The 25,098-nt window shown below is 40.5% G+C and overlaps 2 protein-coding genes across 2 annotated transcripts in view; both read left to right on the plus strand.

The window, feature by feature from the left end:
* Positions 1-295: 295 nt before the first annotated feature.
* kif14 (kinesin family member 14) lies at positions 296-17,970 on the plus strand. The gene is made up of 29 exons (XM_085433187.1): positions 296-1,548; positions 1,704-1,958; positions 2,082-2,169; positions 2,267-2,365; positions 2,491-2,543; positions 2,642-2,672; positions 2,858-2,965; positions 3,101-3,217; positions 3,440-3,558; positions 3,655-3,827; positions 4,762-4,909; positions 5,696-5,759; positions 5,922-6,106; positions 6,283-6,385; positions 6,538-6,695; positions 6,789-6,936; positions 7,223-7,369; positions 8,053-8,185; positions 10,330-10,423; positions 10,657-10,792; positions 11,103-11,209; positions 12,066-12,166; positions 12,407-12,637; positions 12,851-13,038; positions 13,709-13,861; positions 14,321-14,443; positions 14,577-14,651; positions 15,981-16,131; positions 16,297-17,970. The coding sequence occupies exons 1-29, from the start codon at positions 548-550 to the stop codon at positions 16,656-16,658; spliced, it is 4,851 nt and encodes a 1,616-aa protein (XP_085289313.1). The 5' UTR covers positions 296-547; the 3' UTR covers positions 16,659-17,970.
* A 1,066-nt stretch (positions 17,971-19,036) lies between these two features.
* LOC146692911 (adhesion G protein-coupled receptor D2) overlaps positions 19,037-25,098 on the plus strand; it is a 95,259-nt gene continuing 89,197 nt past the window's right edge. Inside the window, exon 1 of the mRNA XM_085433516.1 lies at positions 19,037-19,184. Coding sequence (XP_085289642.1) covers positions 19,037-19,184 — 148 coding nt within the window. The remainder of the gene's footprint in view (positions 19,185-25,098) is intronic.

Below are 25,098 nucleotides of genomic sequence, written 5' to 3' on the forward strand. Positions count from 1 at the left end.
AAAAGGTAAGTTTTTCTCAAAGTTTCTCTGGATGTTTTATTTATATCTCACTGTCTTCCGCAGTAGATGTTAGGGAGTTTGAGACATTTCGTTTATTTTAACGGTAAAGGACTAAATTTAGATGGGAACTTATGACTAGCACATTTTTTCCACTGGTACGCAATCTCAGAGATGACTATCGTTCACAGTTTACTTATTGTGGCTCGGTATTGTGCTGCCATCTAGCGGTATCATAAAGTGCCTACAGGTCGCGACCATGACGTGACGTAGCACTTTCAGAGAATCCAGCCAATCAGCTGCCAGTGACGGTGACGATTTGAAATTGAAGCGGGTAGAGGCGGAAGCGAGCAGGCGAACATAAACAAAAGAAGTTTTTTTTCGCAAGTGCAAGTAATAATTTATTCGAATGGATTTTTATTTTCCTTTAACTAACATATGGAGTCATACTTACGTCCAATTTACGTGGTTTTTAAATGTGTAAAGTGCATCTGCCGTTAACTCGCCTGTCTCGTAATTACACCGTTTAGGTTTCTAACAGTCCACAGCCATGTCGATATTTAGCGTACAAGGGCGGAAACACACCGCTTATTACGACAATCTGCTGTCAACATCAACGTCCAGGACACCCGGCCGAGAGCGAAAGATAGCCGACACGACGCTGGGCAAAAGTGTGACCGCATCAGGGGAGTCTGCATGTGAAGACAGCAGGTCATCAGATAAAAGCCGTCCGGTGAACAGGACGTATGTCGTCTCTGCCCTGTCAAAGAGTGGCAGCGGGCAGCAGACCCCTTACCGAGCCCGGCTCACCCTACAAAGACGGTCAAAGAGGAAGACCGGGGCCGAAACGGCTGAACAAAGGATGACAGACAGCAGCCAAAGCACCACAGCAGCTCCGGAGAAGAGACTGACTCTGCAGCGCAGGACCAGGACTCCCTCCATGGACAAGAGCGGACGTGGGCAGCCTGGTGGCCTGCAGTCAACGCCCAAAGTTCTCGGTGAACCAAACGGGAGGACACCTGGTTTATTCAGGTCAATGAGCTTAAGAGAAACTGCGACTCATGTGCAAACACAAGGGAGGTTTGCGCAGAACAAAACCTCCTCCTCTTCTTCATCTTCAAGTAGAAACACAGACGAGACCCATACCTTTAAAACGCCGACCAGAAAGACCCCGTTTGAGAGAATCGCTGCCAAACGAGACGTGTTTGAGAGACTGGCAGGGAAAGAAGCTCCCAAGCCAGCGTTGGTCAAATCTGCCAGTCTGGAAAGGCCCAAACCCCGAGCACAGCAAGCCGAAAACACTAAACCCTTCCCGGCTCCTCGGATCAGCAAGACGACCTCAGGTGTGCGAAGACCTGACACGACGCTGCAGGTGATAAAGACAAAGACCTCGAACCAAAAGGGAGACGTGACCCAGGTCAGGACATCCGATCCTGCTCCTCCTGAACAGATCCTGCCCAGTACCAGTGAGGGTCTGAAGCAGCAGGACTTACTAAAAATGGAAAACAGTGCTGTTACGGTGGCTGTGCGTGTCCGCCCCTTCAGTGCCAGGTTAGTGTTTAACTGCTGGGTGACTGAGAAGCAGGCCCCCTTGTCAGTATATTAAAGTCTGGTTCTGGAATCTGTGTATAAAACACTGGCATGCTACTTGTTTAAAGAAAGACAAACAACACATCTCTGAAGTTTTTTGTTCTGCTCTATTACAGGGAGAAAGCTGAGAAGTCCTCACAGGTCATCTTCATGAATGGCCAGGAGACTGTGGTCCAGCATCCAGAGTCCAAACAGAGCTACTCCTTCACCTACGACTTCTCTTTCTGCTCAGTGGATGCCAGTGACTCCAACTTTGCCTGCCAGCAGACCGTGTATGAGACGCTGGCCAAACCTCTGCTGCTGAGGGCCTTTGAAGGATTTAACACCTGCTTGTTTGCCTATGGCCAGACAGGTTCTGGTAAATCATACACGTGAGTGGACTCACTTTTCATTTACATCAGTGTTCTCACTTATGTGGTCATTTGTTTTGTTTTGTTTTTTACTTTTGTACTGTAATCTCTCACTTTGATGTGTTAAGACTGATTGTTTTGCAGGATGATGGGTTTTGAGGAGGAGGTAGGGGTGATCCCAAAATTCTGCCATGAGCTTTTTTCTAAACTGGCCTCAATAAAAAGTGAAGAGGTAAGCTCTCTCTTTGTTTTTTTACATTTCTATTCCAATTTCATTTTTATCTGAAAAATAATTAAATGATCTGTTTTGGGTCCCTTTTGAATCTCAGGTCAAATGTCATGTAGAGATGAGCTACTTTGAAGTGTACAATGAGAAGATCCATGACCTGCTGGTGACCAGAGAAGAACCAAACCAGAGGACGATGCCCGTGAGTAGTTTGCTGTTTAGTGACACTCATCCCTGCCACATGTTTTTATTGCTAACTTGCCACTGTGGTTGACTTACCACAGGGGGGGGAAATGTAGAAAACCTTTGTTTGGATTTGTTTTCCAGCTGAGGGTGAGAGAGCATCCGGTCCACGGGCCTTATGTCGCTGAGCTCTCAGCGTAAGAAAATCTCGTCTTTCTCTCTTTATTCGCTGAAAGCTTGAACATTCTTGGATGGTACCTTTTTCAGAATTGCTCAGCTTGCTGTTTCTTCACAGGAATGTGGTGCGCTCTTACAATGATGTTCAGGTAAGATGAACCAGTTGTCTTTTTATTAGTGGGTGCTTTCAAGAACAAGCTAGGTCTTCAGTGTCAAGCAGATAAAAAGCCTGTTAACCGAATCTGAAAGGCTTGTCATGGAAATGAATATCTTCAAGTGAGATTTCACACAGAGAATCAATAATAATTTAAAGTACTTTTTTCTTCTTCTTTAGGGCTGGCTGGAGCTCGGCAATAAGCAGAGAGCCACAGCAGCCACAGGAATGAATGACAAGAGCTCCAGATCTCACTCTGTCTTCACCTTGGTCATGACCCAGACTAAGGTACTGTCTTCACTGTGTATTTACACCTCTTTTCCCTCTTTGAGTTTTTATGTAAAAAAATACGTTAGCACGGGGGAGCGGATGAATCGTGCTTACATTAAGTGCCTGTGAGTCCATTTGTGTTTGTGTGTGCAGACTGAGCTTGTGGAAGGCGAGGAACATGACCACAGTATCACCAGCAGGATCAACTTGATCGATCTGGCAGGCAGCGAACGCTGCCACTCTGCCCAGACCAGTGGAGACCGACTCAGGGTGAGCACATGTTAACTACCATGTGTGGTTAAGTCATTAAGCAGTTAATCATTGCTTGTTGGAGATTGGAGATGGAGACTTTTAGGTGAACCACGGTATATAATTTTATCATTCACAAATCAGAGTACAGTCTCTTGTCTCAGAAGGCTCTGGTTTCTTTGCATTGTTGGCCTGTTCATTAATTTTTCTATGCTTATTTTATTCAAAACGATGTCTTTATAGGAGGGCGCCAGCATCAACAAATCACTGCTGACGCTCGGAAAGGTCATCTCTGCCTTATCAGAACAAGCGCTGACCAAGAAGAAAGTCTTCATACCGTACAGAGACTCTGTCCTTACATGGTGAGGGAACAGTGTGCTTGTGCACAATTTCTTTATTTGTATTTGTTTGTTTGTCAGCAATCACAGTGACGGTTCTCCTCTAATTGTCACCTGCAGGCTGTTGAAGGAGAGCCTCGGCGGTAACTCTAAGACGGCCATGATCGCTACGCTGAGCCCGGCGGGCAGCAACGTGGAGGAGAGCCTGAGCACTCTACGCTATGCCCAGCAAGCCCGCACAATCATAAATGTGGCCAAGGTCAATGAGGACACCAATGCCAAGCTCATCAGAGGTCAGACATCCATAACATGCTTAAAAATTTGTATACTGTAGACAAAAGGTATCTATTTATAAGCCTTATGTCTAAAGCAGGGCTTCAGGCACACTTACTGTGTTGGTTTGACATGTGAGCCTGGACAAATCCTTGGTCACCTTATAAACTAAAAAAAGAGAGGGAGGGAAAGTAATTTTTATATGAGAGATTCTTTTTCCTTTTTTCCCCTGTAGTTCTTTGTAAACCTGAACATCTGCCTTTCAACACACAAAGCCACACCTGTATTTCCTTTTTTACAACCAAAACCACAGAGTAGCTTCACAGGTGTAGTCAGTATTTTTGGACTGTAAGAACTCTCTCTCACACACACACACACACATATAAATATTTTCATGTCTGTCCTTCAGCTCCTCCTTCATCAGCCTTTTTCCTCTCTCTCTTTTGTTCATCCCTGTGTTTTTCTTTATATGTGATTGTGTTCCTGTTAGGCACTCGCTCCCGATCGCTTTCGCTCTCCTCCTTTACCACTCACCCTCCCGCCTGTCGGCCCGTTTATCCATCACCAGCTCTTGCGCTATCCAGTTGAAATTAAAGCCTGGCCCTAACCTTGCCTCCAGGCCATATTTATGCACTGTCAGTTGCACATGGCGGCTAACTGTCATGCAAGTATTATTTTTCCATAAGATGATAGCGCTGCTGTTTGACGTTTTTAGCACTAAGGGGAGCTCTTGCTGTGGATTTCATTCACGATGCCTGTCAGCGGGAGATGCTCAAAGTGAATGTGACTCAGACAGACAAACCAGTCAACTTCAGTGAGGGACAGTATCGAGCAGTTTGCTGACCAAATCTGAATATTCCTCTCTAAAGTGGCATCATATCTGCACATTTACATAATCTTGCTGCAACAGTTTTCTCAGTAGGAAACAATCTGGATGAATTTTGTGTGTTTCAGAGCTAAAGGCAGAGGTGGAGAAGCTGCGAGCAGCCCAGATGAGCTCCCAGGGCGTCGAACCAGAGAGAGTGAGGCTCTTCCAGCAGGAGATCTCCACCTTGAAGAATAAACTCTGTCAGCAAGAGAGGGAAATGATTGAGGCCAATCGGTCAGCATTACTGCTATAATCCTACTGAATCCTCAAATGAACAGTTCTCTTTTTGCAGTGGAGGGGGTCAAATGAAAGCTAGTTTTAAAGTTATTCTTCACACTCACACAAAGTAATAGTATATTTACAGTGATCTATATGTTTCTGTGTATTTGTGCAGTCTTGATACATACAGTTTGTTATTGAGTTCTAATAACAGAAAGATTTACTTCTTTCCAGTGTATATTTTTATTAGGCTAAAACATTCAACATTCTGATATTAGAAATAAAAATCAGACATTTTTAGCATGACAAAGATGTTAAGTAGAGCCCAACTAATATAGAAATTTTAAATAAAATATTTGTTATGTGTGGTTATTTAGATATTATGACAATGCTCTTTCAATATAATCAGGATTTATTATCACAGGAAGTTGTGCGCTACTCATTTATCAGAATCAGAAATACTTTATTAATCCTGAAGGAAATGATGGAAATTATGCTCTGCTTTGATCAGCTGGTTATTTTTGCTGCTTTCTAAACACTTGTGTTCTCAAGTGGAAAGCTGCAGAGTGCCCTCTGGTGGATGAACTAAGCAACGTCAACCCTCTTAACTTGGTTGAAGGGTGTTTCTCCCATCTCTTCTTTAAAACCTTTTTATTTATCGGCCATTATAAATGCTGATATCAATATATGACTTGGGGTTTACTTAGCAGTGGGTGATGTTAGTGGTAGAATTTGTTCTTATGTCATTTTTGCTTTTGGTTATAAATTTTTTTTTTTTTTTTTTTTCAAATTTTCCGGCAGGGCGTGGAGGGAGAAACTTGAGCAAGCAGAAATTCGCAAGCGTGAAGAGACCAAAGAGTTGCAGGTAATTTCTTTTTTCGGTGTAACCTTCATTTTATTAGTCTACTCTCTCTATCATTCTGCACCCACCATGCTCGTGTTCAAACACTAATGTTGTTAAAGAAGAAGCTGAAAACAAAGGAGATGAACCCCCCCTCTATAAATAATTTTTGGTCTGTGTGATCAGAAAGCAGGAGTGACCTTCAAAGTGGACAACCGTCTTCCCAACCTCGTGAATCTGAATGAGGACCCTCAGCTGTCCGAGATGCTTCTCTACATGATCAAAGAGGGTCGCACTACGGTGGGCAAGCTCAAGTCCAACTCCAGCCACGATATCCAGTTGACTGGCGCCCTCATTGCTGACCAGCACTGGTAAGACCAACTCCTCAGAGAGGGGTGAAAACAGTAGCATATTGTTCAGTCAGGTGGAATACCTGCATCAAGATGGATATAACCAAGGAATATGTAGCCCTACGAAGATATTTGGCCACTTTTTTTGCATTTCACCTAAAATAGTTTTTATTTTCTTTATATATATATTTTTTCAGTGTTATATCCAACATACACGATACTGTCAGCATCATTCCGATGGAAAACGCCAAGACTTTTGTTAATGGGAACCTCATCTCTGAATCCACAGTCCTACACCATGTAAGTAAAGCAGCAAGTTCTAACTTTTTTGTCCGTCTATCGCTTCATTTTGTTACTCTCTGTAAATCAAACGGAACGGTCTGTCCACGCAAGGCCCAAAGCGTTTCATAAATGGTTTCTCTCTGGATCTGTGTCTCTTGTCCGGCTTCTAGGGCGACAGGGTGATTCTTGGAGGAGATCACTACTTCCGCTTTAATCACCCAGCAGAGGTGCAGTCTGGGAAGAGAGCGTCATGCTGGACAGGCGAAGGCGACGGTCATAAAGATTTCGAATTTGCTAAAAACGAGCTCCTTGCAGCTCAAAGAGCGCTGTGAGTGGAGGGAAAATCGGCCAGACTGAGGCTTTTCTGTAAAATGTTATTCCATACTCTCAAAATCTGAATTCCCATTTTTGTGTTTCTCAGGCTTGAGGCAGAAATTGAAGAAGCCCATCTTAAAGCAAAGCAGGAGATGATGCAAGGAATCCAGATGGCAAAAGAAGTGGCTCAGAAAGAGCTTTCTGACCAGAAGGTGCTCTATGAAGAAAAGATCCGAGCCTTGGAGAGAGAGCTGGTATACGAGACTTTCTCTTCTTCTTTTTTTTAAAATCTAGAAATAGGCCAGTTGGATGATATCATCAGTCATTTATTATTGTAACCCTGTATTAGATTATTGACAGTCTGTAATTTTCATTTACTGTAATATTGTAAACTAAAACCTCAAATTGAAATTGCTAGGTGTATTTTCTTAACACTTGTGCATTTTTAAAGAACCTTTAAACATAGTAGAGTTTTGCACGCTCTCATACCCTGTCAGATTATGCAAACTGCAGATAAATGCCAGCATTTCGTTCCTTCAGAATGAGGAGAATGAGCGGAAGCGCCAACAGGAGTTGGAGAAGCAGAGGGTTGCCAGCCAGATGGCAGAGCTCAAAACTGCCAAGCTGGAGTTGGAGCAGGAGGTGGATGTCCAGAGGAAACGTCTCCGTATCCACATGGAGACCCAGGTTAGGATTTTTGATTAAATTAAGGAAATGACAAAAACAGGATGGGCTAGATTATTTTGATTTGTGCACATGTTTAAAAAAAATAAAAATAAAAAAAAAATATATATTTTACACACCCAATTTACATTTGGCCAGTCGGCCTTTATGGGAAGCCTCCTGTGTGAAGGTTTTGTGTGTTTGCAACCCTTTGGATCTCAGGTGCTACATTATGAGGTACAGGTGGAGACGGCCTTGCAGGGGAATTGGGCAAAATTAAACAGGACTTTGAACAATCACTTTTTGATGGCATTTTTTTTATGGATGAAAGTGAAAATAGCTCAGGAATGTGCGCCGTACCATCAGGTTTTCCAGAAAGAGACTGTTGCCTTTTCTTTTATTTCCCCTATGACTGTAGGCGGGAGGGAGTAGGTGGGCGAAATGTGTGATATTTTCAAGCAGTCATCTTCTCGCTTTTCTGGAAGTAGGCATACAGGAAATCTATATTCATTAATTATATCACCTCTTTCGTTCGCTCATCCTCATGTTTTCTGATGTTATGTATGAGCATTAGCAAATATGCTGACTCTGGGCTTTATGTTTAACCATTTGGGATGCGTTTTGAGCCACCGTGGAGCTTGGCTTCAGGCGGAATGTTTTACCCTGATGGTTTTTAATGTTGTTTACATTACCATGACTCACTCAAGGCTATGGAAGAGCATCGTGTGCGCCAAGCGAGGATTGTCGAGGCCCTGGAGGCGGAAAAGAAAAAGATTGGCAAGGAGCTGGAGGAGATTCAGAAGAAAAGAGCTTTAAGGGAAAACCATGCGCCCCAACATGGTAAGAGTTAAGTCAACACTGAACGTGTTTGGGAGTAAGGATCACATCGTGTAAGCAGAGTTGTCCTGAGCAGCAGAAGCATTAGAGAAAAGCTGTTTGCCACTATATCAATGTACACTGAAGGCATATAATCCTTAGTAAATATGTAAAGCACTAATGGGCCTCCATATTATTAGAGATGCAGGCTTTTGAACTAGGCGGCGATGACTAGCCAGATGGTCTGTCTCCTCTTTAGACTAGTTTAGAAATGGTTTCCACATTTATCTAAAAGAACTTCAAATTTCAATTTGTCTAACCACAGAACAGTTTTCCACTTTGCCTCGGACCATTTTAGAAGAGCTTTGGCCCACTGCCGTTAGCTTCTTCTTTGACACAGCATACAGTGTTTACAGACAATGATTTCCATGACTGAATCGTGCCTGTTTTTAATGCAGTGCTGCCTGAAGACCTGACGATCACAGGTGTTCAGTATTAATCTTTGGCCTTGTCCCTTGTGCACATATTTCTTCAGGTTCCTGGAGTCTTATAATAATAGTATATTTGTTGGTTTTTCTTTTTTACAAACATTAGACACAGGAGCAGATAGTTGAACCTCTGCCCATCTTATTTTCTAAGCCCCTCTAAGATGCTCCTTTTATAGCCAATGGTTTTATTTGACTCGAGACAATGTTGCGTTAAAATGACTTTTTGGTAAGGAGTGTTGGGGAGTCTGACCATTATGCTGCCCTCTTATTCTGTTCATTTGTTTGTACGAGGATCATATTAGATGAATGGATGCAATGTCGGAGTTTATGAGCCTCTCAACCCTAATCGGTAGAATGTGGAGCACAGCGATCTGCATCTTACTGTAATTCCTTATAAGGTCTTTGAGAATTGTTGGTGGAAATGAGTGCAATAGCCAGTGAGTAGCTTATTTCAACTGTTCCTTTTTACAGTGAATCCCTGCTGTGTACTGTCTTGTACTGCTAAGTAAAGATCATCTGAGCCAAATGATATTTAACTCTGGGCTATTAGTTGAAGGTAGGACTGGGCGATATGACCAAAAATTCATATCTCGATATTCTTTAGCTGGATGGCGATATATATCTCGATATTTTTTTAAAGCCATAAAGTAACAACAAAAAGAGAGTTCTTAGTCACACTGTGTCCCAGATCTCACACTGGCACTTTTATTAACATACAGCGTAGATGTACATGAAAAAATTACTCAGAAATAAATTATCAGCATTTATTAAATAATAATGCTCCATAAATAAAATAAAACAATGTTGTTTTTGTGCATAACAAAAAGCTCACAATTGTGCAGTCAAAATGTAAACTAACAGACCCTGAGCATAATAACAAAGACAAATTTCGCATCTGCTCTGTTCCCAAGTTCTACTGCGTGACTGACAGCCTGGAGTTTGAAATCCTTGTTGTAACCACGTCTATGAACAGGTGCCATTTGTGGTCCTTAAACGCACACAATACGGTAATATTACGTTGAAGTACAGTACGTAGTACTCCACGAGGCTCCTGACTACGGTAGCCGTAATGTAACACATAAAAGCGGTTCGCGATCAGTAAGCACAACCAGAACTCATACATAAGGTGCACTGTCGAGTTTTGAGAAAATGAAAGAATTTTAGGCCGTGCAGCCCCCGTGCATGGGGCTGCATGGCGTCAACGTGTGAGAGCTGTTAGCTCGTTAACACGTTGATGCCATCCAGCCCCATGCTCGGGGCGATCCGCGGTAACTCATTAACGGAGATTTGCCGCATTAATGCAGTTATGGCGTTAAGGTCATTCTAACTAGATTACTGCTACCAGCAGTAAAATAGTAATCTCCAAATGTTTTCTTTTTACCGACCAGCTCCTCTTTGATAGCTGATCTTGTTGTTGCCTGCAGGTGAAGCGATAGGGGAGGGGGAGTTGTGTTCAGTGAAGTAGAGAGAGGCAGAGTAACGTTGCGTGGAGACAAAAGTGGACGAAAGAGAGGCAAACTTGTGGCTCCACAAGTATAATTATAACATAACATAGACTATATCGATATAAACAATATTATCACATCTCATATATCATATAAAAATATTTCAATATATTTAAAAACTCGATATATATCGCCCAGTCCTAGTTGAAGGTAATGTTTCATTTCTCTGTCGCAGTCTCTCCACAGTGGGATGCCATGAAGTTGTCCTTGATGATTGAGGAAGCCAATAAAATCAGTGCTAAACTGAAGAAACACACAGTGTTCAGCAGGTAGGAAAGAAAGGATGGGCAAAAGTCGCAGATATTTTTTTATTATGCATCATGTAAACACAAAAATGATGAAGAAACCAGTGGCATTAAAAAAAAAAAAAAAAGTAAAAGCATGTAAACCTATATCCAGTCTTTGTATTTAGCTACTCTCTAAAATACAGCTGTAAATGAACACGTGGCTGCTGTTAACCTTTGACCTTATTATTTTTATTGACTTTACTCTCCTGTTTTAGACATGAGAGCTCGGAGAATGAGAAGTGCGGTGGTGTGCTGCAGGTGCGAGTTCAAAACACAAAGCTGGGAATTGCCACTTTCTGGTGTCTGGAAAAGTTCCAAAATAACATTGCTGCCATGAGGGAGCTCGAACGGGTAAGTCTGGGATCAATTCTGCGTTCAAATTCATAACCTTTTTTTGCTATCATGTCTTTCTCACATTAACCTGTGTTCTAGTAAGACATAGCACACCTGTTCAGCCTGCACGACTCTTCCTTGTTTTGCAAATTCAGAGCCTGACATCAGCTCCAGTCACTTGCAAATTTCCTAAGTGTTTGACCTCATTTATAGTCCAGAATGGATTGTTTTATGCCCGACAGAGGGATGCTGCCTCACTTTGCGATGCTTTTCTCATTAAGCTGAGTAAATGAGAGTGGACATGTCATCAGGAGTTTATTCACCACAGGGGGATTCCAGCTCTAAAGATGACAATGTGTTTTACGACCCCGATGATGAGTGGGAGCAAGATATATCAGCCTCTTCTTCCTCCGCTGCCTCCTTTTCTCGACGAAGGTAATTATCCAGCTCCTCCTATCCATAAATCCTTCTTCCTAGCATCTTACATTTACATAAGATTAAATATGGAGGTGGGAAAGTTTTTAAAAACACTGCTTGTCCCTTAGGGAAGGGTGTGTGTGTCAGTGTACCTTAAATTTCATCTTCATCAGAGCTTTTAGGAAGGAAAAAATAGACGTGAGCATTTTTGCACTGATTTGCATTGACCCTCTCTCTGTGGACACAAAGCGTGCCACAAAAACAGTTCCCTTTTTAAAAAAAAATGTTTTACTTTTCGTATGTGGAAAGTTGAGTGATGGTAAATACTTCAAGTAAATTTGGAATACTTGAGTTATTTTCACAGCCCTCCCAGTTTCCAACATTGTGATTTACAACCTGGCACATATTTCTTGATAGTTAAACAGTCCTGTTTTCTCTCTTTTCCTGAAAACTCTCTACCCAAAAATATTCCCCTCTTTGGTGTATTTCTTGTGTTTATTAATTTTCGCATGCAGGTCAGGCCAAGGTGTTTGTTTGGGAGCGGTATGGAGGACACACACACACACAGCACCTGCTGTACATGCAGAATATATTCCCCCTCACATTGTGGTTATTCTTGTCAAGCAGTCCTGGTGTTCCCAAACTACCACTAGGCACAGCCAAATGAAACACTGCACAGGCTCTGGGGCTCCACCATATTGCTCTTTTACTCCAATAAACCTTTGCCTAAACAATCATCTCTATTTACTGACCTTTCCACCTCTGGGTTTCTCTTGCAAGTAAAGTTTATTCTCCTGTGTCTAAAGAAAAAGTCAGTATAAATGTTGAACGTTGGCAGCGGTACCAAGTGGGTTTCTGGTTGGTTTGGCTTTAGAAGCAGGAGTTTGCTGAAGAGCAGAAGGATCTCAGGGCGTCTCTACGAGATCCGGGTGCATCCCATTCAGAGCCTCCACAGTGGCTCCTCACAGTCTGCTGGTAAGAAACACAAGTAAATATGCATAAAATATTAAACGTCGTGTTCTTAAAAGGCAAATGTCGGTGGAATTGAGTGGTGAAAAGCTGCCTCTTGTTGTCTTTCTAAAATGCGACATTGTTACATGAATATAAATTTCCAGACCTGCATGCAGCATTCAGTGCTACAGCTGTTAAACACTCGACTACATTTGCTTTTTGTGACAAATGATCATCACCCACTCTTCTCTGTGTCTGACCCAGGGTTAATGGGTGTGACCAAATCCCCCTCCCTCCATTCCAGCATCTCAGACCCTGGGATGCCTGGCATCTGCAAGGAGCTAGTTGGCCAATCACTGGCCCGTCTGCGTAGTTCTACAGGGTCGGAGGAGAGCATGGCAGATCGGTTAATCTCAGATCTAAACCTGGTCTACATGGCTGTCCAAACTATATCTGACCTATACGACAGTCTGGATGATGACAGCCAGGATAGTGGTGAGTTCCAGTCAACTTCATAGACATTAGTAAATCAATAGCTACCGATGGATAGGTAATGATTAGAAGAATAATTTGTGGATATTCGTCCTCTGCCAAGGTAAGAGCTGAGCCAAAAGGCATGTATGACCAGGCCACATTCATAAAAGTGGCCTGGTGTTTATTGGGCACAAACTTTTATTGTGGTGCTTTTTGGTGGTTTCTTTTTTGCAGTGTTTGTGGGTAATTTGGTGGCACAAACTGAGTTGGTGAAGGCCACGACAGCCATAGAGAATGCAGTGTTTGTTACCATGCAGTGGTTGGCCAGTGTTAAACCCTCCTCCGGTCTGCTCTACACGATTGCTGAGGAACTTAAAAGCCAAGTCAAGAAGATGGGAGGGTTCTTCCAGATGTTGATTCAGGTGAGGAAAAAAAATACCCAAAGGTATCACACGTTAAAGTGACAGTACACAAGTTTCAAACTGAGGTTTCTGCTTGGTGACGATAAAAGGCTAAGCCAGCCTACATGCAGATTGTATCATTATTCTCTAATCATTACACTCCGCCCATTTTGAGTTCAGGCAAATCAAGCCTTTTTTTTTTTTTAAGTTAAAGGCTATGCATTGACATGATGTCTGGGTTTTCTGGCATTTGTAGTATATGAATGAGTCAAAAAGAGTGCAAAATCTAAGCTGACAAATGATTTTCAATTTTGCGTAGTTTGGAGACGGGTGGCTAATCAAAATGCAGAGCATTGATTGACGGGTCTTAGCTCTGAGCTGTCTATGGAAATGGCAAAGCTGAGGGAATTCTCAACCTTGAAGCCCCAAACAGAACATGAATATATGGAAACTAAATCTAAATTCCTTGCCACTCTCAGCACCTAAACACACAATTTTCCCCTCTCGATCCTTACTTTTAATTTTTTCTAGCATTTTAATTTATTTACTGCCCCTTCAGACTTTGTTGGCTGTTGTGCTCTCTTGCTTGCATTGATTCACTATTAAATAAATGTGAACTGAACCTGTGTATCAGTTTGTTTGTGCCGACTCGATGCTGAGTGAAACATTCCTCTCCCGCCCTCACATCCAGGGTTGCGAATCTGAGATCACATCGATGGTGAAAGAAGCCCGAAGGAAAACTAGTCAGTGCCTGGATAAAACTTTACTTGCGCTTGGACACATGGCAGTAGTGACAGGCATGTCATTGAATGTCACGGGACTGGGCGCCCAGGCTATGGGCAAGGTAAGACCACCAATAATTTAGCTGGGAGGTCTCTGTTTGGGCACTGTGGGCCACTCTACTCATGCCCCCTCATCACAACTATTAACTGTATGAATGTGAGTGTAAGGTACAGCCATGGTAACACGGTGCACCAATGCTAAGGTTTTATGTATTGGGATGTAATTAATTATCTGGTCCTTAACAGGTCATAAACCTGATATGAATAATAAAACATGATACCACACACTGTCATTATTTATTTAACAAAAATTAAGCCGAAATGTAGAAGCTGTGAGTGGTTAAAACCAAGTCCACCCTTACTGCTTCCACTGGAATTGTTGCTGCCCATTAATCTTGGAAGGGTGAAAGTTTGTTTGAAAATTAATCTGAAATCTGTCATTCTTTGTAGCTCTGGTAACTGACTGGAATAATGTGGTCATAAAAAGTCATTTGTGTCCTTTTGTTTTTTTTAATCGTTAGCCTTCAGTGGTCACGTGTCTAATGAAGGGAACTGGTAAGGGTATCCGATCTCTCTTGGAGGAGAGCCTCACCATCACGAGGGAAATGCTGAGAGAGGCTCAACTGTCCTATCCCAGAAGCTCAGTAAGAGATCACGCACTTATTTAAAGTGTCGTGCCTTTTTGTGCTCATTTATATCACAGAAATGCTATATCTGGTGTGTTTTTAAAGTGCTTATTGAGTTGCTACCCATGATACCTGTCATCTTTACACGCAGGTCCTCCAGAGCCTTAAATCAAAGACTCTTGATTTAGCTCGTGCTCTGGAGAGCTACATGTACTGCCATATTTTGGTAAGTTTCATCAACAGAATCCATTAAAAATCACAATCTGTAGCCTCTAAACCAGGGACGTCCAACTCCTTTTCATTGCACAGACTGTCCTGTAATTATAAATGTTTGTTTTTTAATTTACTGCAAGCGCACCAAAAGTGGAAAAACTGTAATTTTCCCGTCATTTAATTGTTTATCTCTTAACTAATGACTTTATGGCAGTAGGAGTGGATGGGAAAAGCTGTAAAACCTAAGAAAATGCAGTTAGAAGTTGAACATTTACATACTCCTTCATATTTTTTTCTAAAGCTCTCTACTGGGCCAGTTTCAGGTCTTCGCTCGGCCGATTCTTGCCCCCAGGCCTTATGTTTGACACCCCTTCTCTAAACCCTTTAGTTTTTTTCACAATCAGATCTACAACATAATGCAGCTTAAATTTCTTTTTTTTAGCCTCTATTGTTTCATTATCTTTTTTTTTTTTTTTTTTTTTTTTTTATTAAGAATGTAATCATTAAAAAATATGTGTCAAACTTGGGGGAGGGAATAAATGGCATTTGTTATCTGCTTTGTGGAGCTTCATTACAAAAGTCCTGGCACTTGTTTTGGTTTAACCAGAGCAAAAAGACAACAGTGCACGCTCAGCTGAGCATCCTGTAGGTAAAGGTTAAAAACGATCCTCCGTCTTGACACAGGCTTAAATGTTACGGATTAAGACTCGCTGCCACAACAGCCCCATTAAAGATGCCACTCAGCCTTTATTGCTCCTGTAAAGCTTAGTGTGCCGTAAGCTTATCTCTCTGCGGTCATCCCTCGGTGATCGTTCACATAATGAATGTGTTGAATGAAGGGGCATAAGTCACAGCTAACAGCCTTGTTTGTCCTTATCTTAGCCACACAAAGTAGCAGGTTTTGTTTTGGCCTTTTTACCTTTTCAAACCAATACATGACACATGTAGGCAGCTGGGCTTTATGCTGTCCACAGTGTTATTGTAGTCAAATAAAACTGAGTTATATCCTCCAAAAGCTATTTTCAGGGTGTTTTTCTCACTATTGGTAAATGTAGCAGAGGCTTGAACCCAAAATATTTTCAACTTGTAGTGATTCAGGCACTGGCTGCAATTCTTTTATTTCACTTTTTGTGTAAAATCTATTCTGCTCACCCGTTAAAATATAACTTAAGCAAAATACAGGAGTCAAAACTGGTTGCATTTAGTTAATAGTAAATTTCTACACATTATAGTAGGATCTTTGTTGTGTTTTGTATGTAATTTAACAGATGAAGTTATAAGCATGTCCTGTTTGTTTGCAGTCTTGTTGTCATTATGTGTAAGTGCTAATGTCTGCAAACAGGAGAGGGAATCGGAACCACAGGAGGCAGAGGAAGGGGAGGAGGACGCTTTGGCTTTACTTTTGCAGAAACTGAGGACGACATCAACCAAACTGTTCCAGCTGAACCAAGCCATTAGACAGTTGCATTCATCTCTGTCTACAGCCTTACGAGGTAAAGCTTTTGATTCACAGTGTCAAGACACTTACACTAATGTACTTCCTTGATGGGCAAAGGCCAACACTAGCTCTTACAGATTATTTTCTGATAGTTCAGTGGCAGCAGTGTTGGTAGATTTAAGGATGGTTGACCAGTCTGTCCCTGGTGCCCTCCTCCTAGGAAAAGACTTCAAAAGCTGCAGAGATACGATCTCCTCTTCTGCCAAGGCTGTTGACGAGCTGATCACCGGCCTTTCCAAGGATGGAATTGGGGCCCCAACCCTGCAGCTTCCCTGTCTTCAGACCGTAATGTCTGCACGAGATGAGCTCCACTCGACCCTGGAGTCCTTGTCCTCTCTCTGGAACCAGCAGGAGGAGGGAGAGAGCAGAAGTTCAGCTAGTTTTGAAAAGGATACAGAAGAAGAAAGCTCAGCCAAAGAGAGAGCTGCCACTCACAGTACTGTTAGACATCGAGTTGTGAGCAAGATTGTGTACGCCCTCGCTCCAGGTGTGCAGTCTAACAGCAGCCCGCACTGGGTATAGTCTTTATTTGTCGTATCACATGCTTTTTTACAGACTGGTAACAGGAAAACTGCAGTATAGCATCTACAAGCATCTATAAAAATCAAGTGTTTTGTTAAACATTTAAGCCACCAGAATGTGTATAGCATTACAATTAGCAGATTAACAGCATTAGGAGTAACTAGCTGTAAAGATGTGCTGTGCCAGGTTTTTGCTCCTTTACTTTATATATTTTTTTCAGAAGCATTTAATAATTTTACTGCTGGTTTTTCTTATTAGTTCCAACATGCAGATTCAATAGTCAGCACCTTAGGTACAACATTTTGTTAAAGGTCTTGATTACCCACATGTTTTCTTTCTTGCATGAAGTCATTTTGTTGTCATGTTTGGATCAATATTGCTTTTGTACATTGAATAACTCGTACTGTAAAATTTGCACTCAGGAGAGACTTGTATATTTGGGGTTTCTTCTCAATACACATACTTTAACAGGGCAAAGTTTTTAATCGTGTTGGTTACTTTTGTTTTTTTATTTAGTCCTTTATATGACTTGGTTTAAAAAAAAAAAAAAATGCTACTTGTACTTCAAAAATATATGCACATGGTTTGATTTTGCAAAGATCCAAACCTTTTATCTTGAAGGATGCTGCTCAATAAACCATGGAGCTGTGGTTAAGACTGCACTCATAATAAAATAAGACTTTGTTGAATTAAAATCAGACCTAGTTTTATTCTTCTGCTGGTCTAACAGCACAGGTATACACAGATGCTAAAAACTAGTCTTGCCCAGCATCATTGCTCCAGTTCAACATCCAAATCTGCGTGAGATTAATATCCTTTTTTTTCCATGTTTAAACTGAAATATCATTATGCAACATTATGCCTTTGGACCACTTTTCTAAGGGTAATCATCATACTATAAAGATTTTATGTATGTGTGTTCCTTATTTCCTCCTGGATGAAAAGAGTGATCTTGATAAAACTTTGCATAAAAGATTAAATATGTAAATCACATATCGAATTTTATACAAATTCCACAGTCATATTTGTACATTTGACAGGTCCGCTGAGTATAGAATGAAATGTCAGATTAGAATGTGGAGTTATAATTTAAACATAAAGATATTTGCATGTTCCATAGCCCAGTGAGGAGAGAGGCAAGGGTTAAAAAAGCTATAAAAACACTGCTTGAATATATATGAAGTTGATAATTGTTCAAATGAAAGAGAACATTTTAATCAATTTCTTGTTTGCTCCCAAACCTATGGCATGACTATACAGAGAAAAGCTTGACCGGGTGTGTAAGGAAAAAATAAACAAATGCACAAAAAGTTTTATGACTCAGTTTCATAATTTCAAAATTCTCCAAAACTAACATTTTCTTTAATTCACTCATATTAAACTCATTAGGGTCAAATTTAGGGTGAACAATATTACACAAGTGCACATCCACACACATCGGAATGCCTTTGATTCTTTGTGTCATTGTGGTGGATCATAAATTTGATTAGTTTTGGAGTTGTACATCTCTGTTCCTTATATTTCGTGTCATGCCTTTATTATTGTTTTATTTGTTGTTTTGCAGCCAGCAGCACATGCGCGCCTCCTCCTTCACTCAATACAGACGCGTGAGAGAGAGCTGTCTGTCCGTGCCATTCTTTCACCTCTCCTCACTATTTCCCGTGTTTAAGGTCACAACATCATCACAACCTTGCTTTGATCTTTGATTCCACTAAACACTTAAATAGGAGCTTTAAACTGTTAAACTTTACTGCTTAACTGACGATGACCTGACAGCAACCAAAACCCTTTTGAAAAGTTTTGCGAGAGTTTTGCAACATAAACCAAAAAATTTTGAAACGTTTCTCACCAATTCACCAAGCAAACAAACACATTTCACCATGTCAGCCAACTCGTCCTTAAGCTCAGATGACCTTGAAATATCTAAAGGGACCATTTTGGGAGATTACTATGAGGTAGAGGGTTTCCTCGGAGAAGGGAGCTTTGGTATTGTAACCAAATGTCGCAATACACAACCCAACAAACTTGTTGCTATTAACCTAAGACCCGAACTCTTCCATGGCATGCATTTTTTATTTATTTTTGATATTTGGGCATATTGGGACCTGATGAATGTAAAAACAAAGAATTACAAGATCTTTTTTTTACCTGATTTTTGTTTCCAAGAAAAATGAGAGCCACATATGAGGATATTCGTTTAAAATGTTGATAGAAGAGTAGCGGTATAATGTCCTCATAAGTGGATATCAGGCCCTTGTAGAGCAAAATTGAGTATTTTAGTCTAAATAACCCAAAATGTGATGTCCACATATGTGGACGCCAGGTCCTAGGAGGTTAAAGTCAACAAGAGCAACCACGAAATTCTGCAACAGGCAAAAATGGAAACTTTCATCCTGGAGCAGCTGCAAGGCTTGGATGTAGATAGATGCAATATTGTGGAATGGAACGGCTTTTTCCTCGACCACCAGCGGATCTGCTTAGATTTTGAACTCCTCGATCAAAGCCTGCGGGACTGGAATAACCAGGGTCTCGCAATAAGTGAATTGAGGCCAGTGTTACATCAGCTCACAAATGCTCTGTCCCACCTGGGTTCTTTGGGAATAGTGCATGCTGACCTCAAACCTGGAAACATAATGTTTGTGGACCGCGATGAGTGTCCCATCAAAGTCAAACTTGTTCATGTTTTAGATCATGTTTTAGACTCTGGCTTCTACACCAATTACTATTTCATAAAAGACAATGATAATGGACAGCGCTGGACATTTAAGACTGAAAGGCAATTTCAAGATGAGACAGATTATCAATCCAAGGATATTCGATACATAAAACCAGTGTCTTGATGACCTTGAAGAACTAGTACTGGAAGATAGCGAAAAACCTGAAAATAGACAACATTTATTTGTCAGCCTAATCAAACAGATGTTGGCCCTGAATCCAAACCAGCGGATAACACCCTCGGAGGATCTCCACCATCCCTTTTTCAACCCAGGCCTGCACTGGCATGGTCTCTCAGCAGCCTTCAAGTTGGAAAAGAGAAAGATCACACAGAATCAATCTCCAGCATTGCTTCAATCCTGGACAAAAGTAACAAAAACATATACAGGGATTGGAAAAGGCCATTAACAGCAAATTACACTGCAAGAATTAATTAAGCGGCTCCAATAATTATCACTTTGGCTTTTCTCTTTTTCTTTGAAATTTTCACTCCCCCCACCCCAACCAGTCATGGCAGATGGCTGTCTCTTTCTGAGCCTGGTTCTGTCGAGGTTTCTTCCTTTTAGAAGGGAGTTTTTCTTTCCCACTGTCGCTAATTGCTTGCTCATAGGGAATCACCTGATTGTTAGGGTGGCCAAAACTCTAGGGGAACTACCAATTCTTGTGAAAATTTAAAAGAAAAAAAAGGCCTAAAAAAATAAAAACAACTGATGAATATGTTCTTAAACTTAGGCACAATTTTGCTTAAAATTCATTAAGTAATCTCTGTGTCAAGTTCTTACCAATATTCAAAGCGGAGCAGCGGACAACTTACCATCATATCAGTCCTTCAATCAGACCTAATTTGATACAAATTGGATGTTAATTAAATGAACCAGCTTTAAGCATCAGCTAATTGTTAGTATTTTTTTTTAAAAATATAGTGCTACCCTTTAGCCTCCTAGTACAGCGGTCCCCAACCCCCGGGCCTCGGACTGGTACCGGTCCGTGAGTCGTTTGGTACCGGGCCGCGAGAGTTGAGGCTCAGGTGTGAAATGTATAGTTTTCAGGGTTTTTATCAGTTTTCAGTGTTATTTTGTTATCGTTTTTATCGTTTACTCGGTTTTCCTTGATCTTTTCACGTGTGTTATGAATAAATTTTCTTTTTTTCGGTACCGGTACTAGTTTTATTTTGTTGTATTTATCCGCGACACCTTAAAGGCCGGTCTATGAAAACATTGTCGGGCAAAAACCAGTCCGTGGCGCAAAAAAGGTTGGGGACCGCTGTCCTAGTAGACATGCCTGCGATATAAATGTGAAAATCCTCTTTTCTTTAGAAAAGTTGAGCTCTGAAATTGAAGTCAAGGTCCCTGAGATTTAAGCCTTACAGAGATTTTCAGTAGATACAACCATGGTATTGATTTGAAAATTCTGTGTTACCTCATTTACCTCATTCTTGAGTTATTGCATTCACAAACCTGGGGTCCACAGCAACCCGTCATATAGCAAACTCAAAAGATTAAGAGGTGAAACATGTTGTGGACTACATTTACAGTGGGAAATGTGCACATTCTCTAAGTACCTTGAACTTATTATTTTATTAGAAGAGTCTTATACTGTGTGAGATGTTTGTGCCTATTCTGGGTCAGTTCCAGAGGAGATGCTCGACAAAATCGGGCAGCCAACTGTGACAGTTTGCTTCAAGCATAAACAACCTTTCTTAATCCACATCACAAACTGGCATGGATAATATCTATAAACACACAGTACATTTATAAAAAATTTACAAGTTTCAAGTGCTTTGGAGAGAGCCTCATGAGCTAATAAGTAGCCTACTTCCCAAGGTCTGAACTGCATAGGTCCATTAATGTTCTCCTCAGTCATGATTCTACTATTGGTCGCGATGCCCAAAGTGTGGGTTGCAAAGGTACTGTGGGTACATCAGAAATCCAGTTTGAAATTACTCACAAGTATGTACTACTGGTAAATATTTAGAAATTAATGTATTTATTTATATGAAAAGTTAATTGAAACATATAAGGTGGCTCGTTTGTGATATAGCAGGTAGGTCACACATTTGTCTTACCTCTTTGCATATAACTGGGTAGAAATGGCAACAGCTAACAACCTGTGTTGTTTATGGGTTTTAATAACATTTTCAAGTAAATGCATAACTTTCTGATAGATTTTGTTTAGAGTGATAATTTAAGATTTGGTGTGGCCCATGGGATTTTCAGAAAGAAGTTAGCCACAGTACTCCTGACCTGACTTTGGGAATGGGGTGCTTCAAGCTGCTATTGACCAAATAATGACACAGGCTTGGTTGGTCCTATTGTTTGGAACAGAGAAATGTGTGAATTTATAGGATTTTATTTATTTATTTATTTATTTATTTATTTATTTATTTATTTATTTATTGTCAGCAGTGTTGGGCTTAATTACTTTGAAAAAGTAATTAATTATAGTTACTAGTTACTTCTTTAAAAAAGTAACTGAATTAGTAACTGAGTTACAAGATTCTAAAAGTAATTAATTACTTGAAAAGTAACTATTGTGTCACTTTAAAAAAAAATGTTTTAACCCTCTGGGGTGCAGGGTATAATTGGCTATTTTTAACTACTTTTGATTTTACATCTACATTTCACCTTTAAAAACTATTTACTTTGCCTTGTTTGGTATCATCCTTTTCAGCACAACCACACTCGTCTGAATTTACAGTTATGTTTTCATTTTGACATATTGTATTAACACAATTGATCTCAAATCAGACAAAAAACTTAAAATCTGAGTAGAAAAAGTTATATTTTTACTGTAACAACCACAAACATGTTTAATGAAACATATTTCATAACTTTAAATGTAAATATAAATAGTCAATTTTAAAAATCATATGCACAAGTTTTGCAAACAACAAAGCTATTTGCAGCCACCTTTTACCCCTCTTTTTTTTCTTTTTTTTTTTTTACAACTATTTTAAACTATTTACATAACAATCGGGTTTTCTAGATTCAATAAGATGCCACACAAATTATTTGTGCCACTCCAAAAATTTCTGTCCACTATAAAGAAGAACATCACAGCATGATACCTGCAGGCCTGACAGCAGATGTATCACTCCTGTTTTCTACCTGGAGACAGCAGTCACAAGACAACACATTAACTACACACTCCAAACACGCTAAACGTCACAAATCTGTCAGATCTCAAAACTCTCTCTCTCTTTTTCTCCTGTCTTTCTTTCTCTCTCTCTCTTTCTCTCTCGCCGTCACTCCTAAAACTTCCCCCTCTATCTAAACAACCAAATGCGCAGCGCAGCTGCTTAAAGCTGTAGCGCCCAGATTACTTACAGCTACTTCCCTGCCACTGATATAGGATGCGGTAAGCTGAAGACAGCTTCAAAATAGTAAAATGGTAATGCCACCGCATCGCATTTTCTTGTTAGTAACGGTAACGGCATTGCAACGATAGAAATAGTAATTAGTTAGATTACTCGTTACTGAAAAAAGTAACCCCGTTAGTAATGCGGTTACTTGTAACGCTGTTATTCCATCACTGATTGTTAGCTCATAATTTTTTTAAAGATGTCCCTGCACTACACTCACTTCACAGTAAATACAAAGCAGCCAGTCTTCTAGTTTCAGCTCCAACAGCACCAGTTATGCATACAGGGACGTAATTTCCAGGGGGTTTAGGGGGGGGGGGAGTTATGATCCCCCCAATATACCCCCCCCCCCCCAATAAAATTATGAATTATCTTGCATAATTAGGCTGTTGATTTTCTTTAGTCAATTTCAGGTATTACCAGCAAAATAGTTGCATGTTTAACCCTTTAGAGCCGGTCGGAGCGGGCACGCTCTGTTTTGCGTAACTATTTTTAAATCCCGGTAGCTCTGCAATCACGTAAGCTAGCGCAATAATTTTTTTTGCATATGAAACCGGAGGAGTTGTACTTACATCTTATGCCATCAGCTTGTCCTAGGTCACGGTTTCCTTCCGCATAAAGCTTTGCAAAAACTGTATAAAAAGCGCTTGCAGGAACAAAAACATAATATTCCAGAAACACGCCTTGCCGATCCGATCAGCTGTTCATACCACTTCCTACGTTGGAATAGACGTCAGCGCAAACCTTTGCATGTCCGCCGTTACCTGCCCGAAACCGGAAGTGACGTCATTTTCGCGGAAATGTAGTCTTTTTTACCATCAGGGCCTCAGGGCCTATACTGGTCTTTTTAAAAGTTATGTTTGACTTTATGACTTTCTGTGTCGTTTCTGGGATGCTTAGGACTCATATTGCACTGCTGGAAATAGTTTATTTTGATGCACATGCTGCTTTTTTGCAAATTTGCAGTATAATATTTATTTTCGTTTTTCCTGCAGTGTATAAAAATTGGTGTATTTCAAAAATAAAACTATGAAGACACTCAAAATTAATTTCCTGTGGTAGGAAACTATTTTGTGCAACTTTTTTGTATTTACAGTTTTGAGGGATAAGCCTCTTAAATTTCTCTAACTAGAAATATATGTTAAAAAAGCAAAAACGATTTTCAATTTTTTTATAGTTTATTGCACTTTTTCGCAAATTATGTAATTACTATCCACTTAATGCAAACATATTATTAAAATTTGGGGTATAATGGTTGTATTGATAGCAACTTGAAATGCTCCCAAAAATGGCACTACACCATGTAAAAAATATTATATAAGCTCTGGCGGACTTGGTTCTATGGTAGGTCTTAAAGGGTTAATCATCTGGGAATTTATTTATTTATTTAGACAGAGATCTTGACCCCCCAAGGTTCAACACAAAGTTATGCTGATGTATGTATATAAGGTTTTCCTTATCCTCATAATAAATTTTGACAACCTATAGATTGTCCAGTCCAGTTAACTTGGACTGCTAGATAGATTTACATTTGCTGATGAGTGGAAGCCTAACATTTAAAGAGACCAGTCGGGAAAAGCTGTAAGGCCTCCGGAGGTCCCCGAACCTTACTTTTATAACCCCGCTCTGCCGACTTCAACAACACCCACGCCTCTCTACTGCTGCCTGCCTCTGCATCCTCCTTGCATACTCTCGGGAGTCTGCTGCGGCTGGTAGTCTTCTTGTACTTTAGTAAGCGGCTGTGAGCACACAGCAGAGAAGAAAACTTGGGTAAACTCTACGACTTGAGATGTGAAGACGCGCAAAAAGGAGCGAATAATTCAGGTAAAAACAGCTGCTTTGCTTAACTGAAACAAGGACTCATAGGAGCAGGAAACCGAATTGGATTCCCTGCTAATGTGCATATATTTAATTTCAGGATGCAAAGGATATTGTTCTGCAGTCTGGGCCTGCTTGTGAGTAGCTGGCACATCTTTGTGTTTTTATGTTTTTTTCTTATTACATTTTTTGTCATCTTTTAAATGAGCTCATTTCTCCTCAAACAAACTGGGGCAAAAAAGGTTTTATACCTGAAGCGGTTCACTTGTTTCGAGAAGGTAAAGAAAATCAGAAACCTTTTGTTAGTCGAGAGGATTCATTTTGGTCGCTGTCACTTTTTCTCACTTGTCATTTTTTTGTAAACATGTCTTGTGAACAGTGTGAGTTTTCCCAAGAAACTATCATAATTTTAGAGAAATACAATGAACGGACTTCTGTGAAAGTAGCACAGCTGGATGGTCAACAGTTTTATTAATGTCTACTTTATATGAAATAGTCTTTTAAAGGAATACTTTACAAAAAACACGAGGAGGCTAGGCTGGCAGT

This window comes from Copadichromis virginalis, linkage group LG15 (genome assembly GCF_057382275.1).
Source record: "Copadichromis virginalis isolate Kocher_CV1m ecotype Utaka linkage group LG15, C_Virginalis_male_GT1.1, whole genome shotgun sequence".
Taxonomy (NCBI): Eukaryota; Metazoa; Chordata; class Actinopteri; order Cichliformes; family Cichlidae; genus Copadichromis; species Copadichromis virginalis.

Bases quoted from the DNA above. Each gene is read 5' to 3' on its own strand.
- kif14 (XM_085433187.1), top strand. From the start codon at position 548: ATGTCGATATTTAGCGTACAAGGGCGGAAACACACCGCTTATTACGAC. The intron at 2,366-2,490 runs GTGAGTAGTTTG...TTTGTTTTCCAG, and splicing joins CAAACCAGAGGACGATGCCC to CTGAGGGTGAGAGAGCATCC. The intron at 13,862-14,320 runs GTAAGACCACCA...TTTAATCGTTAG, and splicing joins GCGCCCAGGCTATGGGCAAG to CCTTCAGTGGTCACGTGTCT.